General features: G+C 38.1%; 1 protein-coding gene across 1 annotated transcript; it reads right to left on the reverse strand.

Annotated features, from left to right (window-relative positions):
• Positions 1 to 386: 386 nt before the first annotated feature.
• On the reverse strand, positions 387 to 17,936 carry LOC139725242 (mitotic checkpoint protein BUB3-like). Its single transcript, XM_071636336.1, has 7 exons — positions 17,909 to 17,936; positions 14,582 to 14,819; positions 10,334 to 10,403; positions 8,650 to 8,801; positions 7,685 to 7,948; positions 3,500 to 3,672; positions 387 to 1,985 (listed from the first exon to the last, which is right to left on the reverse strand). The coding sequence occupies exons 2-7, from the start codon at positions 14,777 to 14,779 to the stop codon at positions 1,862 to 1,864; spliced, it is 981 nt and encodes a 326-aa protein (XP_071492437.1). The 5' UTR covers positions 14,780 to 14,819; positions 17,909 to 17,936; the 3' UTR covers positions 387 to 1,861.
• Positions 17,937 to 19,417: the final 1,481 nt, after the last annotated feature.

Below are 19,417 nucleotides of genomic sequence, written 5' to 3' on the forward strand. Positions count from 1 at the left end.
ATGCGCAAAGATTTTGCCATGTCGTTTAAGGATTTTTTTCATTGAAGTCTCCCGCATATTTTGAGACCAAATTTGCGACGTCCGGGTACACCATTCTGATGTTACGTAATGTTTTGCATATGCATGTCAACCCGAAAACAGCTCAAATTCATGATATCGTGTGCAAATCCAATGAAAATTTTTTTTTTTTAAAAATTAACATAAATTAGATTATTTCAACTTTGAATAATTGAAATTAATCAATTCTGATAAGCTTGAAAAAGTGCCTGCAACAAATTTTCGAAAAAACCCAATTGAAAACAAAAGGTCGAAAAAACCAATAAAATACATAAGAAATTAACAAAACAATAAAAAACAAATGAAATTGACTTTGATTGTGCTATTTTTTTACAAGAAAATTGTTAAATGTGTCATGAGGAATTCTGACACAAAAATTTATGGCTTTATGTTCAGGTAAAATTTTTCGGCAATCACGTCATCGGCGCAGGCAAAATTTTGCGGCAATTGTGCCATCGGCGGCCAAGATCTGAAGGGGGAGTCACATTGACCCCCCTCAGTAAAAACTTGGTCTCAAATAGTCCAGTTAGAATAGGGTAAAATGAAAATCATCCATTTCAAACTACAGTACGATTGTTCATATGAAATAAAGCGGGTAGTGACAAGGAAGTACATGTGGAATTCTTGCATGATGTTCATTATTCTGAAACACACAAATTCCAAAGGTTTGTTAATCGCAATAAGTTTCGTTATTGCAACGGTTTGATAGTCTTAACTCAAATAAGCTCCATTAATCTGAAAGTGAAACAAAGTAAGGACTAACTTCTGAATTACAAACCTTATTTATCTATTCTTTTTTATTAACAAAACTTTCAAATAACAAACCTTATCTCATTTGCGGATTTATGAACCTTGAAAATGAATCTTACTTCCCTTTCGAAACTATGAATATTTTTCTGCTGGATCAGGTAACCTTTCCAATACTTACTACAGTAACAGACCTCATTTTATATTTGAATCAAGGGGTCTTTGGAACAGTGAACGTTATTTCATTTTCAAAACCTTCACGATAATGAGTTCGGAATCATGAACCTCCTGATTAATTATCCATTGGAATAACGAACTGTGACTGAAACTTACATAATCATTTTTCACACACGTTTTCAAACAAAGCATGAAAGTACATGTTTAGTGTACAGGGCCATACAGTGAGCAGAATATATTCAATAAACAGCACAAAATATACCCATGGTTTCTGTGTACAGTGTACATCATTATACAACTGTACAGTGTACTGTATTGTTTGGTTACACATTCGACGTATCAAAAGAAAATTGCCTGTCTCTTGGACTTTGTTCTAACCGGAGTGCACTGTATTTAACCATATTGTAGAAACGGATTGCTCAACTTGTTCCCAACCACCCATTTTAGTCAAAAACTAATTTGCTGACATTTAAGTTATCCACATAATAAGCAGAGGGAATGTCCAACAAAATGTTAGAAAAATGGCATCTCTTTGATTTTGCCTCTGTCTTGGTTTTTCTCCCCTATTACCACTCGCTTCAAATTACAGTCAATGCTCCAGTCTCAGTGATGTCTTCAATCATTACACACTTTTAAAGTTTGTGTCAGTCTCTCTCTCTCTCTGAAAGAAATTACAAGTTACTGATTTCCTAAACTTTTCTGACTTTGTATGTATGGGCCCTAAAAGGACTACGATCAAGATGTCTAACACAGAAGCAGACTAGTAAGTAAGAAATACCAAAAGAGCCGTAGTGAATATATTCCTGGAACTTCTCACTAAAGGGGTTTGAGGGGATGTCTAAAAAGGAAAGATATGTGTCAAGGGTTATTGTCCTGCATCTCAACTCTTTGGCTTCGTCTCCTGGTCTGATACTTTCCTGATGAAGATGGCATCATCTGGGTGTTCGATATCACCCTCTTCATAGGTGTAGGAGGAGGCTATGGCAAGTACAGAACCATCATTGCTGAAGAGAGAGAGAGAGAGAAAAAGAAAGAGAGGTAATATTAGAACTTGGTTAGGGCATACAAGGGACTATGTCAATTAGTCAGGATTCAGTATTACTGTTATCTCAATTTGACGACATTTATTAGAACAAACGCTATTGAAAATCAACAATCAAAAACAACTTTTTCAACCTACTAAAAAATGCATGACTACGTATAGCCCCCCCACCCCCCCCCCAAAAAAAAAAAGAGAAATCATGACATACAGTGCACTCCTGTTTAAAAAAAAAAAAAAATCCTGGGAACCGACAGTTTTCTTTCTTTATATTGAAGTTTGTTATTGTTGAACAGTATAGTACGTAAAGAAATATAGATGATGATATTTTGACCTGAATTTTTACTTGAATATTACCAGCATTCTGTTATTACATGTTCACTCTCATGGCAGATCACTATAATGCATGTATGTGTGTGTGTGTGCATCTCTCTCTCTCTCTCTCTCTCTATATATATATATATACATATGTTGCGAATTCACGTATTGGCTCCAATGTAACGAAGAATAAACTGGTAATGCAATATTTCGCCAACATAGAGTTTATTGAGCAACTCAAATTTTCGTTGGCTTCCATCCACCTTCTTCAGGAGTCTCGACGCGGAGACTCCTGAAGAAGGTGGATGGAAGCCACCGAAAATTTGAGTTGCTCAATAAACTCTATATTGGCGAAATATTGCATTACCGGTTTATTCTTCGTTTTTATATATATATATATATATATATATATATATATATTTACAGATAATATAAATAGAGCAAGACACACAGACACACAGTGAGACTTGTCTTATAAGATATAATAATTAAGTATTAAATATCCCCTCATATAAATACTACTATTTTACCAAATCACTGCAAAACACCTATGATATCTGACAGATGACATTACAATTCACATCACAGTACCACTTACCAAAGAATCTACACCAATTACTCGTGCAGTCGACAAACTCATAATGTACCAAATCTGTGAACATATCGGTTTACCTCCTTTAAGTGATCATCAAAGTAAATCAATATCACATTAATTCGTCAGTAGTATGCTTGTCAGCTTCAAAATTTCTTTCTCGTCCTTTGAAGTCTCATACAATGCATGTAGGCCCTACCTTTTTTTTCCTCTGAAATATTTGCTTGCTCTTTGGAAGTACATTTTATAATTTTGAGCAACTAGGGAGACATTCTGTACGTGTGCGTCACTGAATTCAATTTCTCTCATGGCAAACTCTGTGGAACTATTACACATTGCATTCATGATAAGAAATTTGCACAGGTTGATACTTTCCATTTGATCTGTAAGCTGATATGAAAAGGAAATAAAACAAAATATGAAGGACATATAGAAGAAAAAAGGCACTACACTGACACAAGAAGAAGTATGTGGGACTGAGTTTGTTCTACAGCATTGACTTCTGTTTGAACAGAATCCAATGTACAGTTTTCATGCATCATAATTTCACAAATCATTAACAATCTTACCTGAAGCTGAGAGAGCTGATACTGCTGGGATACCGGTGGAACTGGCACAAACGCTTTTTGTTAAATCCGTCCCAGATGTTGACAAAGCCATCACAGCCTCCCGTAGCGAATGTGTTATGAATGTTGTGGAATGCGATAGCATTGACAGGATATATCTGTTCCACACCATCAACCTAGGCAATAAATATTTCCATATGAAAAGATTAACAGGCAAAAGAACTAATTTTGTCAACAAAGCACGGTGCACCTTTTAGGCTGCCAAAATGAGTGCAAATATGAAACTGGAACTTTTCAATCACTAAACATAAAGTATTCTTAAGAACATGATAAGCAACAAGAGACCCGCGGGTCTAGCGCTCACCTGAGTATCACAAGTTCACCTTTCACGCAGTAACTAATCTAAATTATTCACAGCTCTACCAAAATCTTTTGACCAGGCATTCTCAAGTAGATGATGAAAATGTACAATAAGGGCCCAAATTTTTTAAGATTCCTTAATTTGGGGGGATTGGGACCCCCTGGGGCCCTCTGGGTGGGGCATGGTGCCCATTTTGATAAATTGAGATCCTGACCCCCTAGGGATGCTACCTGCCAAGTTTGACGAAAATCCATTCTGAGGTTTTCAGGAAGAAGATGAAAATGTACAATTCAGGCCCCCATTTGGACCTTCCCAACCACCCCCCCCCCCCCCCTGCCCCCAAAAGGGGCACCCCTGGATCTCCTATGAACAAACTTGAAACAACAGTCATTAATGTACTCACTCATAGTAATATCTTAGCCCTATAACTTCTGATTCTAGAGAAGATTTTTAAAGATTCCTTCATTTTGGGGGTTTGGGCCCCCCTGGGGGCCCCCTGGGTGGGGCATGGTGCCCATTTGAACAAATTGAGATCCTAACCCCTTAGGGATGCTACCTGCCAAGTTTGGTGAAAATGGGTAATGGGGTTCTCAAGAAGAAGATGAAAATGTACAATTTAGGCCCCATTAGGACCCCTCCTCACCCCCCTCCCCTGGGTCACAAGGGGGGCACCCCTGATTCTGCCATGAACAAACTTGAAACTACAGTCATCAATGTACTAACTCATAGTATTAACTTAGCTCTATCACTTCTGGTTCTAGAGAAGAAGATTTTTACAGATTCCTTAATTTTGGGGGGTCTGGGCCCCCTAGGGGCCTCCTGGGTGGGGCACGGTGCCCATTTTAACAAATTGAGTTCCTAACCCCCTAGGGATGCTACCTGCCAAGTTTGGTGAAAATGGGTCATGGGGTTCTCAAGAAGAAGATGAAAATGTACAATTTAGGCCCCATTAGAACCCCTCCCCACCCCCCTCCCCTGGGTCCCAAGGAAGGCACCCCTGATTCTGCCATGAACAAACTTGAAACTACAGTCATCAATGTACTAACTCATAGTATTAACTTAGCTCTATCACTTCTGGTTCTAGAGAAGAAGATTTTTACAGATTCCTTAATTTTGGGGGGTTTGGGCCCCCCTGGGGGCCCCCTGGGGGCCCCCTGGGTGGGGCATGGTGCCCATTTTAACAAATTGAGTTCCTAACCCCCTAGGGATGCTACCTGCCAAGTTTGATGAAAATCGGTCTTGGGGTTTTCAAGAAGAAGATGAAAATGTAAAAGTTTACGCACGACGCACGACGCACGACGGACGACGGACGACGGACGACGGACGCCGGACGAAGGGCGATCGCAATAGCTCACTCGAGCCTTTGGCTCAGGTGAGCTAATAAACATGAGTAAGAGTAATGATAATTTAGGTTACAAGGAAGGCCATACATACCAGTAGGTCTTTGAGAGTAGCATCAATTCTTCATGAATACAAAAATGACATATAATTCAAAATCCCATGAGACAATACCTAACATCACTCTCTAATTTTAGAAGAAGTCAACACAATGTTCCTGTTGACCTCCATTAAATCCAGTAAACATGATGTTAGAAGTTTCATTAGAATCAGGCTTAAACTGGCAAGTTATTGTCAGTATTGCATGAGTTTTCATAAAAGAGTTATATTAGTTACAGTGAAAATGTGGACCATGTGAGGTATTGATATGAATGTGTTACAAATCTTCAATAGACTTGCACACAAACCTTCACAAAATGTCCTTTTTTTTCTGCCATTAAGTCATATCACAGAGGAAAGCATACTTCATATCATTATGTTCCCAGGAGAATGACATGAACGCTTAACATTCATGAAAGGTGTGCCCGAAAGAATGACGCAAATGCCAGTGATTCAAGGAAAGTGTGCCAGGAGAGTGACATGAATGCAAGCGAGGCACGTGCTATACTAAATTATGGGCCTTGCCAGCTTTCGTAATGTGCCCCCGGGCACGCTTCCTTTAATCGTGTGCATTTGCCTCATTCTCCCAGGCACGTGAAAACATGATGATAACTGCTCAATTGCCATGATTTTCATTTAGAAATGATAAATTTTAATAGGGGATGGATCTGCAGTTGCTAAATCATCAATTAACTAGAAATGTCGCTATGGCGACTGATGCCTCCGCCATAATGCATGATTCTCCCAATAGGCGTATAGTACAATGTCTTCACAATGTGTGATCCATGACAGTTTCACACAACTGGCAAAATATTGAAATGACAGGTTTGTCAGAAATGTCTTGAACTGGGTTTGCTTTAATTTTCTAAGAGTGCAGGTACACATATTTGGGGAATTGAGAATTTTTACTTGAATTCTGACAGACCTTTTTATAAGTTTATGCATTGAGTAATTTCCAAGGTATGAAGAAAGAGTGTAATGACGGTACAAAATGGATTTTTGTTTTGTTTTGTTTTTTTTTTTTTTTTGGGGGGGGAGGGGGGCATTGAAACCTAGCCTTTGACCCTTAACCTTTGACCTTTGACCTTCTGGCTGGAAATTTCCAAGAGAATCTCCATTAGGTAATGCATGTAATAAGTTTTGAAACTAATAATGCAAGCATTGCATATACTAGTATATGAGGGAAATAGTAAAATTTTGAGGAGTTGACCTTGACCTTTGACCCCTGACTATTGACCCATAACCCCTAAATTCCCTAGATAATCCCTGCCAGTCAGTACATGCGTTTGTACCAAGTTCCACGAAGATACATTGAACCATTTGCGACAAAAGTGATACACTGTATTGCAACATTTTCACCTAACCTTTGACCTTTTGACCTTTGACCTTATGACATGAAACTCTCTCTGGAGAATCTTTACGCAGTAGTACATGTCCACACCAAGTTTCAAGAAAATACCTTTGGGCATTGCATAGATATGGGGGAAATTGCAACATTTGTAGCATTTGACTTTGACCTTTTGACCTTTGACCTCTTGCCAATGTCACTAAAATCATATCAACTAATTGTCCCATCATACATCATCCTTGGACCAAGTCTGGTGAAAGCTGCTTCATCCAGTTTTGAGTTATCACGTAAACAGATAAATTTTAGGATTTGACCTTGATCTTTGACCTTTGACCTCTGTCCGATTTCACTGAAAAACTAATCAAGTAATTGTCCCATCATACATCATCCTCCAACAAAGTTTGGTGAAATTTACTCCATCCAGTCTTGAGTTATCGCGTAAACGGATACAACTTCATGATTTGACCTTGACCTTTGACCTTTAGCTGATTTCACCCAAAATCTAATCAAATAATTGCCCCATCATACTTCATACTTGGACCAAGTTTGGTAAAATTCCAGTAAATATTACTCAAGTTATCGCGTAAACGAAAGCGGACGGACGTACGTACGGACGGACGGACAACCCGAAAACATAATGCCTCCGGCACCACTTCGTGGCGGAGGCATAAAAACATGATTTCATATTCTATGTAAGGACAAGAGTTGTGAGACAATGACGTCAGCATACACTGTAAACTGTTGTGACCAAATGCGCCTGCTCTGTGATTAAATATTCTGGAACTTTAAAAAGCCATACCTGTCTCAATTCATGTAAGATTTTAATGAAACTTCTCATGTATGTCTTGTTTGGTCTTTCTCTCTTTATTCTAGGTAACACAATAATGAATTGGGATTTCAGTTAATGAGGACTACAAATACCACGTAAGCACACACAAAATAACACGTATACTTGCACAAAATGAAATCATGAGAGAGAGAGAGAGAGAGAGAGAGACAAAGGGAGGAAGAACCAAATCATCTTTTCTTTTTTTATCCTGACCTTTAACCTGTGACACTTGAAGGCGTACTTCCTCTTCTGCACTTCTGGGCTGGGGTCTAGGTATTCCACAGCAACTCTGCCCTCAATACTGCTAAGCACATAGCCCTGCTTGTTGGGGAAGGAGCGAATGCATCGTGTCTGATATTTGAGGCTGGACTCGCGTCGCTGTTGTACATAGCCCATGTTGCGCAGGTCCCACACCAGCACCTTGCGTCCAGCAGTGCCTACAACCAAGCGGTCACCTGTGACTGCCATTGTGTACACCTTCCCCCAATTAAGAACATTATGATGGAGACAACAGATATAGAGTGTGATTAAACTTTTTTTACATAATTAATACATTCTCAATATTGCAGCTTTACAGTTGCCAATTATATCTAAAATCCTAGGTGGGTGTATGGATCTGTACATATAGTATGCAACGCACCATTTCCCATGGAGAATAATGTCTTGATGTTTATGACAGGATCTGACTGCATATTTCATGAAACTTTGTCTGATTTCTCTTCACTTCTATAAAATTTCATCTCTAAATGATATCAGTCTCTGTTGAGTGTTCATTAATCAAAGGATATTGAAATTGACAGATCTTTTCAGGCATTCTGAATTCATACCACAAGCAGAGTTTTCATGGTTCCTTATTTCATTGCAATTAAAGCATTTTTAAAGAAAAACAATCAATTCAGTTAGATTAAGTTAATACAAAATTAGCTCTCCATAATACTCACATGCTGTGTGAGTTGTGTGTGTATGTGTGTGTGTTCTTTCAGGAGGAAATAAGCCCGGGAAAAACTTGCTTGTATCAAAGTCTCAATATGAGAAATGATATGAATACTTAATCTACAACTAACTTTACTGCAAAATGACATAATTCACAGTATCACTAATTAGAGAGACTTAATATGAGAAAGGGTTTACCTTTGCTCATAAAGAGCTAAAACTCCATGAAGGTGGGGCTGTATTACCTTGTCTGGCTGAGAGAATGACCCAGATGACCGGCCCAACCTAGGGTCCCACAATTTGACGGTCTGATCCCAGCTGCCCGTCACAAGGACATTAACAGAGGGACAGTATTCCACACACTTTACTGCATCCTCGTGAGTTCCGAGCACTGACTCTGGAAATTTCATGACGAGGAGAAATGTGGAGTGAAAAGGCAAGTATCATGTACTTGTGATTTATCATGGACACATCATGATAAGAATTAATCATCAATATTTATCTACATCATGCTGCAGTCATATACCGGTACATGTAAGCATGTACTGTATATTCATGGTGCAATGCTTATATGCAAATCGAACACTATGACATCCTTGATTTCGTACCTACATGTACACACTTGTAGTGCACAGTAATGTTAAGATTACAGACGACGAGTTCAACTTCAGTGCTAGCGCTGGTGTTAGTGCTATTTCAACACTAGGATAATCATGAAATTGATATCGGTCAGTGTTAGTAAAGTGACCTAAAATTATGATATACATGTAGTTCTGGCAGCTAGTGTTGGGCCCAGTGATGAATGCCGTCTTTGAAGCTACACATGTAAGCTCCCCTACCCTTGTGGTTACATGGTTTTTCTATATTGGCTAATACCAGCCCCTAGGATTATCAAATTTGTCGCCTCAGGTTTGGTGCTGGTGATAGGGTTGCTTTACATGCAAAACCAACATTTACATCCATAGATGCAATGAAATAGTCCCCTGTCGAAAGTACACAGACATTCTAGACAAGGCCATATAAATCTTTACCTGGGAGCAAAATTAAAACAATTGTATTTTGGAATACTGTGTGTCAAGAATTTTGTGGCATTCTAATGCTGTGACCTAAAACCTTGTCCTCTCACTATTCACCACAATTACAGTATATCAATCATATCCATGAACTCATTTGTTGGCTAGAAAGGCCATTTTTCATTCCAAAAGTACAGTGAACTCTGATAATATTGACCTTTCATCACAGTCATTTCATGGGAATTTTTGTTTACTTCCTACCCTTGCTTGCAAATCATACCACGTACCACTTTACATCCATCCCTAAATGGTATTACAGACAAGTTCAATGGGCTTTGATCATAAAGGAATTTGCCAAAAAGCTATTCTGCAAATCTGAACCCAATGAAGGACCTCTGGATTATGTGGTGTTACACCAAGAAACTTCATGGACAGTTTTCTTCAAATGCAAAAATGAGATCTGAGATGAATGGATGGGCTGAAAAACCCAAGAAATAATATGTGGTGGAGACATCAAAGTTTATGGCTTGTGCATGAGTAACAGAGCACATGTGATCCCCAAAAGCCACAGCTCACTTGAGCCCTCCTCTCCCACAAACCGCAAACGTTCCATATTACAGTATGTCAAAGATGGGTGCTATTCACATCAAAACACAGGACAGATACATGAAAAAATATCACAAGGCATAAAATACGGTAGTAAAAGGAATTAACAGCCTCCTTGTGAAGAAGATCAAGGATGATTCAATGATGAACACAATGTGTAACTTATTTTGTCTGTTGCCCCTGAAAGAGAGAGAGAGAGAGAGAGAGAGACCAACAGACAGAGAGAGGGTGTCTGCAGGGTGGCTAACTAGAGCAAAGGGAGTGCATACAAAAGCATTCTGTCAAATTAAACTGGAATGGATCATCTTACCTGAGCTGGTATTGATATCAAACATCTTCAGGGTATTATCGATACCACCGCTGTAAGTGTGAGTTTGATCCTTTGAAAGAAAAGAGAAACAATCATCAATAAATGAGAGCAAATGGTAACACTGATAGTAACCACATACCAATACAATGTACAATGAAGTGATGGTGTCACTGCCTCCCTGTACCCAAATTTTCAGTTAAGTTTATCATGATTATCATTATCAATTCCTTGGCAATCTACTAGTCTGTCAAAAGAGTGAAAAGTCAACTAAGTGACGGTGATCTGCAGGCCTCACCATCCAAGTATTTCAGCAAAAGTTTTTAGTACTTGACCACATCACCTGGATTTCTTCCTGCTAATTTGGGGGGGGGGGGGGGGGGGGGGGGTGTGCCAATAGATTTGGCAATGAGGATAACATGCCTTGCCCAAAGGTACTACTGCCGGGCTGGTGGGTTTTGAACCTCATGCCTGCAGCATGGAAGCCATGGTTTCATCCATCTTGAAACCATGACGGTCCCTTTACTTCCTCTGTGGGTCAATCCATGTCAAATCATCCAGTGCTTGTCACCCGACCCCCTCCGATTTTCTTTAAAATCGCACCAAATGTTCCTCAAAGTGTCTGACGGAAAATCCCAAAATATTTTGCCCCAAGGTCAATTGGTTGCTAAGATACAGCCTCACATAGCAACCGGTGCGCATTCAGAAAAATTAGTTAAAAGAAAATTAGGCATTTTTGATTGATTGTGGTGGCATCGATATTTATGCAAAAGAGTTCATTTTCTGGAAATTGAGAGAACTTTATAGTCTTTGCAAGAAAAACTGACTGTGACACGAAATTGACTTTTCGTTAACGTGCACGAGGTCACCGAAAATGGTGTTGAATGTTAATTTTCAAAATTTTGATGCATATTTAGAGGCTAATATCTTCCACATTTCATCACCTTAGGTTCTAATATATTATGCTGTTGAAGGCTTTGACTTGCTCAGTAATTTTGAAAAAAATCGGCGCATTCATGCCCACCGTTTTTACGGAGAGCGCCCTCAAAGTTGACAAAAATGAAAAATGTGCCAAATTCAAGGTCACGGATCACCCTTCGTCCCACCTAGGAATGGCACCAATTTTTGTGTATTGATAGACATTTACGTATATTATCTTGGGCTACCAAAGAAATTTTGCTCCCGAAATGTTCAACGGCAAATTTACCCTACCGAAAATGGTCGTAAATGGCCAAATTCCCATGTAATATCACATATTGGCTTTAGAGGACATTTCAAAAGTCCAGGCTTTCAAGATAAAAAGGCCTAGCCCTGTGATATTTGCAGTAGGGATAGTCTGTTATACATATTTTAGTAATATACACCACAAAACACTTTCATTACATAATAATGACCTTGAAATTTAATCCAAATTTTGATAAAAACAATAAATTGCTCCATTTTCCTCATTGCATTGCATACAATATTATGTAATACGTGTTTTGTAACACATTTCACAGAGCAATATTTCAAGAATTATGAAAGCTGACAGCCTACCACATTAAGGTTCTAAAGTATTTGTGCTCTTCTTTCAGATTTTGTGTCAATTTGATCATGAATGTTATACCCTTGACCTTGAAGTGCTTCTAAAAATAGCTGTAAATTTGTTAACTACAAACCTACACACATGACAGGTGTATTATGGCATGCTGTACTTGTGATTCTTTCACAAACACAAAAGCTTTTTATGGTGTAAATGTATATACTGGAATTAATCTATACATGCTTGCAAGATATGTTACAATTAATTACTTTGTTCTGACAATGACCCTCAATTTCAGTCAAAAAAGGGGACAGTAATATTTTGTGATTTTGTGTGCATTTCCTATGGAAAACAGTGCTTTGTGGTGAAACTCATAAAAACTTGACCATTTTTACTATCTATCACTTTGATTGATTAATTCTTTTGTAGTTATGTTAGAAAAGTGGGCTGTGACAATTTCCAATTAAAAAAAATGGTTATGATGTAGAAATTAGAAAAACAAAGAAATACATAAGAAATTCCAAAAACAAGAAAATACATAAGAATTGACATGATTTTGGAAGTTTTCATAAGGTACAGAACAAATCCCCCGAAAAAGAAGACTCTCAGTCCTTTTAATGTGCGTTTCACAGGCTAGAATAAGAGTCTTACTATGTTGGGCGCAATGTCCATAATTATCAACATTACTATTATTACGTACTTAAATACAGGTCTTTATGGAGAGGAATAGGCATTTCTCATGATTTTGAAGGTCATAAATCGAGGGTCATTATCAGAACAAAGTACTTTGTAATTGATTGTAACATATCTTGCAAGCATGTATAGATTAATTCCAGTACATATACATTATACACCATAAAAAGCTTTTGTGTTTGTGAAAGAATCAAAAGTATAGCATGCCAGAATACACCTGTCATGTGTGTAGGTTTGTAGTTAACAAATTTACAGCTATTTTTAGAAGCACTTCAAGGTCAAGGGTATAACATTCATGATCAAATTGACACAAAATCTGAAAGAATAGCACAAATACTTCATAACCTTAATGTGGTAGGCTGTCAGCTTTCATAATTCTTGAAATATTGCTCTGTGAAAAGTGTTACAAAACACGTATTACATAATTATTGTATGCAGTGCAATGAGGAAAATGGAGCAATTTATTGTTTTTATCAAAATTTGGATTAAATTTCAAGGTCATTATTATGTAATGAAAGTGTTTTGTGGTGTATATTACTAAAATATGTATGACAGACTATCCTTACTGCAAATATCACAGGGCTAGGCCTTTTTATCTTGAAAGCCTGGACATCTGAAATGTCCTCTAAAGCCAATATGTGATATTACATGGGAATTTGGCCATTTACAACCATTTTCGGTAGGGTAAATTTGCCATTGAACATTTCCGGAGCAAAATTTCTTTGATAACCCAAGATAATATACGTAAATATCTATCAATACACAAAAATTGGTGCTATTCCTAGGTGGGACGAAGGGTGATCCGTGACCTTGAATTTGGCACATTTTTCATTTTTGTCAACTTTGAGGGCGCTCTCCGTAAAAACGGTGGGCATGAATGCGCCGATTTTTTTCAAAATTACTGAGCAAGTCAAAGCCTTCAACAGCATAATATATTAGAACCTAAGGTGATGAAATGTGGAAGATATTAGCCTCTAAATATGCATCAAAATTTGGGAAATTAACATTTAACACCATTTTCGGTGACCTCGTGCACGTTAACGAAAAGTCAATTTTGCGTCACAGTCAGTTTTTCTTGCAAAGACTATAAAGTTCTCTCAATTTCCTGAAAATGAACACTTTTGCATAAATATCGATGCCACCACAATCAATCAAAAATGCCTAATTTTCTTTTAACTAATTTTTCTGAATGCGCACCGGTTGCTATGTGAGGCTGTATCTTAGCAACCAATTGACCTTGGGGCAAAATATTTTGGGATTTTCCGTCAGACACTTTGGGGAACATTTGGTGCGATTTTAAAGAAAATCGGAGGGGGTCGGGTGACAACTTTTCTGAAAATTGGATGATTTGACGTGGATTGACCCCTTTCTTCATGAAAACTGAATATTCTATATTCTTGTAAGTTCCAAGTTATGTTATATCAAGTGCTATAATTACCCACAGATGGTGATTGTCAGAAAGGTAGGATTTGCAATTGCTGAATTAACAACTTAATGATTTTGTGCTTGAACATATGGAAATGTATAAAAGTGACTGAAATGCCTAGATTAATTTCAGGTCTAGCAGAAAATCATCCTTTGTAACTCTTTGCAGGTTTTGTAACGGAGGGTTAGATGTAATGGTTTTTACAATAGTAAGATCACTGTTTTGTGAAAAACATATTCATTCGAACTGTGAAATTCCACATGTAACTCCTTTTATAAAATTCACAGATTTTTTATAATGAGGCTCTACTACATGTAAGACTCTTGTCATACCTTTGGTATATCATTCATTTATTACAGTCTCCCAGTAACATTGCACTTCACACATGAAATTATTTTGTAAGCAGATGAGAGAAAAATGATACACACAAAATTAGGCTAACTTAAAAAAGTACTTTACAGAATTTCTCACAAAATGGCAGTACATGCCTCCCCTAGATAAGCAGGTCTACTGATCAAGAAGGATTTCTGAAACTCTGATGCTGCTTACTTGATCTCTACAGAATAAAGAAGAAAATAGATGACTGGCATAGAAATTGAATGTGACTTACATAGAAGCAGCAATCCAGAACAGGTCTATCATGCCGGTACTGAGCCCTCATGGCATTGGCTTGGATGTCATACAGACGCACCGTGTCATCCCATGAAGATACTAGCAGAAACTGTGAGGTGTTGGGGCCGAATGTAACAGCAGATATACAATCCTCTGGAGGCTGGTTCAACTTGAACTCGTTCACTGATTCAGTCATGTTGATACCTTGTTTCGTCTTTATATACTGATAATACAATCTTTCATGCAAAAACAAGGCAGAAGACAGAAATTATCAATTGTAATGTGACAATTGTACATATTCACATTCGACCAGGATAAGATTTTCTTTCCTTAAACATACTTACATTAGAAACAAAGCAGAATTTTGAAATTTATCTTGAAATATTAGTTCAGATTCGCTATAGGTCCCTGACCGTGTTCGTTATGAGCGAACTTTGTACCATACATGTAGACTCTCATGGCGATAATTTTGGGACCAGAAGTTTTACTTCGTTATAACGAAATTTCGTTATAACCGTGTTCGTTGTAACGGGAGTGCACTGTATTGACTGAATAATCAGTCTACAGGGTACAGCTGTAAATATGCATCATCAGGGATATGTTCCATGGTGACTACGCCTAATATCACATACACTTGTAATCCCTCTTCTTTTTAGACCGACGTCTCTCTCCCCCGTCCTGGCCTGGGCCCTATCAAATTCTGTAGGGGTGCTCTACCCATGGAAACCAATGAACATGATGAAGGAAATGTAATTGGCTAACCTGTTTTAATCGCCGAGGATCAGCTGTTAGATGACATTAATATTACATGTATTATTATTATTATCATTATTATTATCATAATCATTATAATTTCTATTAATATTCATTATCATTATAATTATTAATTTGGCAATACAATTGCAATATACTGTAAAACGAGGAATGTTCACGTGCATTTTAATTTCGCGAGCGCCAAGATTCGCGAAATTAAAACACTATGCATTGCATGCCACTGGCAAATCGCGAAAATTTCGTGCCACGAAAAAGGCCGTCGGCTCCAATTCGCGAAAATTTCGTGCCGCGAATATCATGTTTTACAGTAACATACATACAGGGGTACTGTACATCTATAAAATGTAGGGCCTAAGGGAGAGACACATGAGCGTGGGCTCGCAATAAGTAAAATTCTGTACCATAACCAGGATGCATTATGAGCCCTAATATGTCACTCCATGTTCATAACATCAAATTTGATTTATCATAATTGTCAATGAAACAAAAAGTAAGAAATCATTTAAATACATCAGGCATGTTATAAGTACTATTTATAAACAAGATTTACAACTGAGAAAAAGGAAACATGTGTACAAGAGGAGAGATGACGAAAGATGAAAGATGATGAAAGGACAAAGTAGTGAGCCGGCGGAGACAGATGAACAAATATATAATTGCTAATAAACTCCGCAAAATAAGTTCTGCAACTAATGTTTAATATATCATATTTCTCTTATACCCACATTATCTTCATAAAATATGACATCATACGAAAGCCTGGTCAATCATCTTTAAAATGACACCTCACTTGCTACGATTGGGTGTTCTTGGAATGTGCAAAACAGCCGAGTATGGGGACAGATCAAAAGTGAAAAGTGGCAACAATTCTGCTAAATTGATAATGTAAAGTTTTGATGAAAAAAGGCCTCTGGATAAGTGGAATACGCAATGCTAAAATGACAGCACTGTCAAAAACTCCTATTTCCTAGACAGTTATAGATGACTGTTTGGTCAACCTTTATTTTTAATTTTATGACCCACCTTAAAATCACATCTTGTGATTAAGCCCACACCCCTCCTCTCATTGCGCACACAAGTTGTACTCATCTTCGTTATAGGCTGCAAATAGCCCTTTGAAGATTACAGAAGAAGAAGAATTTTAATCTGCAGATACTAGTGTACTTCAGTTTTTAATTCATGGATGAAGCCTGGAATCTACTGATAATCTCACAATGCATTCTTTTCAAGCACATGCTGTTTATATAACATGTTTGCTCTATTTTGCAACATTTCAAATTTGACCTTTCCTCATACTCAGTCATACTGTGCATTCCAGAAATACCCAATCATAGCAAGTGAGTTGTCATTTAAAGATAATTAACCAGGCTTTCTTATGATGTCATATTTAATGAAGATAATGCGGGTGTAAGACTCTAAGCGAAATATTATATCAAACTTTAAAGGGATGGTACAGTATTGGTGGAGATGAAAATTGGGCTTTAACTTTTTTTGTGAGATACCAAGAAAACAGTTATGAATAGTACAGAGCATACCATTTTAAGAGGAATTCAAAGTTTACTTGATGAAAATCGGGTTTGGAATAGCTGAAACATCCAAAAACAAAGTAAAGCAAAACGATCGTAATAAAATGTGGGTCCCACACTTTAATTAGGATCGCTCTGTTTTGGATATCTCAGCCATTTCAAAATCAATTTTCATCAAATAAACATTGAAATCCTCATGGAATTATATGCTCTTTCATATTTCATAAGAGCTTTCTCACAATCTCACCAAAAAATGATAAAAACCTGAAGTTAAGTCTCAACCAAAACTATACGATCCCTTTAATTGCAGAACTTATTTTGAGGAGTTTATTAATAAGAGCGTCACAGTTAATACAAACAACAATTAAAGACTTGGAAAATACCAAGTGCAAAACAGTTTCTTCGTGTAGAAAGGGAAGAACATTGTACCACCTGTTGTAGCACATGGAGTCTATCCTAACTAGGAGTAGGACATCAGATCAGTCTCTCCGTGTGGCCCCTGTACGCCCTAGGCCTAGATCATTGATCTCTTCTTTGACTTTGGATTTGGACTCAAAAAGTTTGTTCCCCGAGTGGCGCACTGGCGGTATGCCATGCAGGAATGCCATAGGATTTGTACAGACAAAATATAGACATTGAAGATGTACCACAAGCAACAAACTTCATGAATTCTAGGATATGATTAATGGTTAAGCCTCGCTTGTTTGAAATCCGCGGCTAGGTTTATGGACTCGACTGCATAAACTATGTACATGCGATACCGGCCACACCAATGCACAACGGCCATCCCCAACGCCGATGCGCTTCGGGACGGCATCTCGACATGTCGTGTTCTGGCAATGCGCCGGTGCGTGCGGCAGCTGTGATAAAATATAATTTTCCAAAAACTCGTGTCTTTCGAAAAAGTACTACGGCCAGTACTAGTATTACTACTATGATAGGCTACCATGCAATCCCATGAATACACATGAAACAATGCGTTCCAAGCCGTTGACCCAGCAAAAGACAATAAATTGGCTAATTACCGTTATCCCTCGAAACGTTCGTCTTTCCGATGCCCGTACAAAACTTGTTTTTCGAGTTTAGTGATTTTGAAGACCGCCCTCCGCGTCAAGAGGCGCGCTTGTCGATCGCAATTTCTGTGTGATCACTCCACTGATGATCTCTGATCCCCTCGTGAGATCAGTGGATCGCTCGCTCTCGTTCAAACCATGGACCTAACTAGGTCCATGTTCAAACGAAGGGGTGGGAGGGTTCCAAGACATAATAATATTTGCTCCTGCGACAATATTTATTGCTCCCATGACCTATATCTGCACGCTAAGCCAAACATACCCACAACCATAATCCTAACCCTAATTCTAATAAATCCTCGATCAAACTAAACCTACAACCCTATCACAACCCTAACCCTAAGTCAAGTGGAGAAGATAAAGACGGGAGCTATTGTCGCATGTGCTGCCACCGCTAAGCGTTTTTTTTAGACGGCACAGATTGGGGCATGGCGCGTATTAAACCTATGGGAAACACGTTGGGTTAGGGTTTAGGGTTTAGGGTTAGGGTTAGGGTTAGGGTTAGGGTCCCCAATCTGTGCCGTCTAAAAACAAACACGCCGGAAGAGAGCAAGGCCTGGGGGTGTTTCATCAACGCTCGCGGCTTGTCAGCGCCGACAATTGCAACTGTCGGCACTGACCAATTTCAGCAAAATCCTTGGTTTTGATTGGCTGAGATATGCTCTGGTCACCGACTGATACTATGGTGATTCAAGTTGTCAGCGCCGACAAACGTTGATGAAACACCCCCCTGGTTATGATTATTAGGCCTAAATAAAATTTTTCAACTCATTAGCATATCTGACAGTCCATGGCATACCGTTTGTTTACATCTTTTATTCAAATATTATTATAAAACAAATATTGGAACCAAGTTCTCCACCTAATTTCAAGTTCTGTTTAAAACTATGGGCTCAATATACCTCGCAATATTTTGAGTCATATCTGCCTGTTAGCCCTTTCTGTGCCAATGAGTCAAAAATGTGCACAAATTTAACACACAATCCTATGGCGATGAACAACGAAGGTGTTTAACCACAGAAACTCTCCAGGCAAAGTATAATTATAAATGTTTTGCTTAAAGGACAAGTTCACCTTCATATACATGTGGATTGAGTGAAGGCAAGAAATAGTAGAACACATCAGTGAAAGTTCGGGGAAAATCCGACAATCCGTTCAAAGGTTATGAATTTTTAAAATATCTGTACAATCACTGCTGGAGGAGAAGACTACTACAGTGTATGATGTCACATGCGTACAACAATATAAGGAAAATAAAAAGAGAATTTCACAAAACTTGACTTTTTTGATAAAGTGCACATTTCCTCGACTTGTTACTGACTTATGTTAGGGGTAATATTATTCCCCCTGACTTCTGAAAGAGAGAAATCGAGTGTTCTTTAATTATTATGTGAGAAAAGTGAGAATATCTTGAATTTTCTTTATACTTTCTTTATATAGTTGTACTCATATGACATCAGA

This window comes from Diadema antillarum, unplaced genomic scaffold (assembly GCF_040938485.1).
Source record: "Diadema antillarum isolate AM-2024a unplaced genomic scaffold, OU_Dant_1.0 seq00000029_RagTag, whole genome shotgun sequence".
Classification (NCBI taxonomy): Eukaryota; Metazoa; Echinodermata; class Echinoidea; order Diadematoida; family Diadematidae; genus Diadema; species Diadema antillarum.

Excerpts from the sequence above, each read along its gene's own strand:
- LOC139725242 (XM_071636336.1), bottom strand. The coding sequence starts at position 14,779 with ATGACTGAATCAGTGAACGAGTTCAAGTTGAACCAGCCTCCAGAGGAT. Across the intron at positions 8,802-10,333 it reads TGATATCAATACCAGCTCAG|AGTCAGTGCTCGGAACTCAC; the intron begins GTAAGATGATCC and ends TGAAATTTCCAG. Across the intron at positions 3,673-7,684 it reads TCAAGTGTCACAGGTTAAAG|GTTGATGGTGTGGAACAGAT; the intron begins GTCAGGATAAAA and ends TTTATTGCCTAG.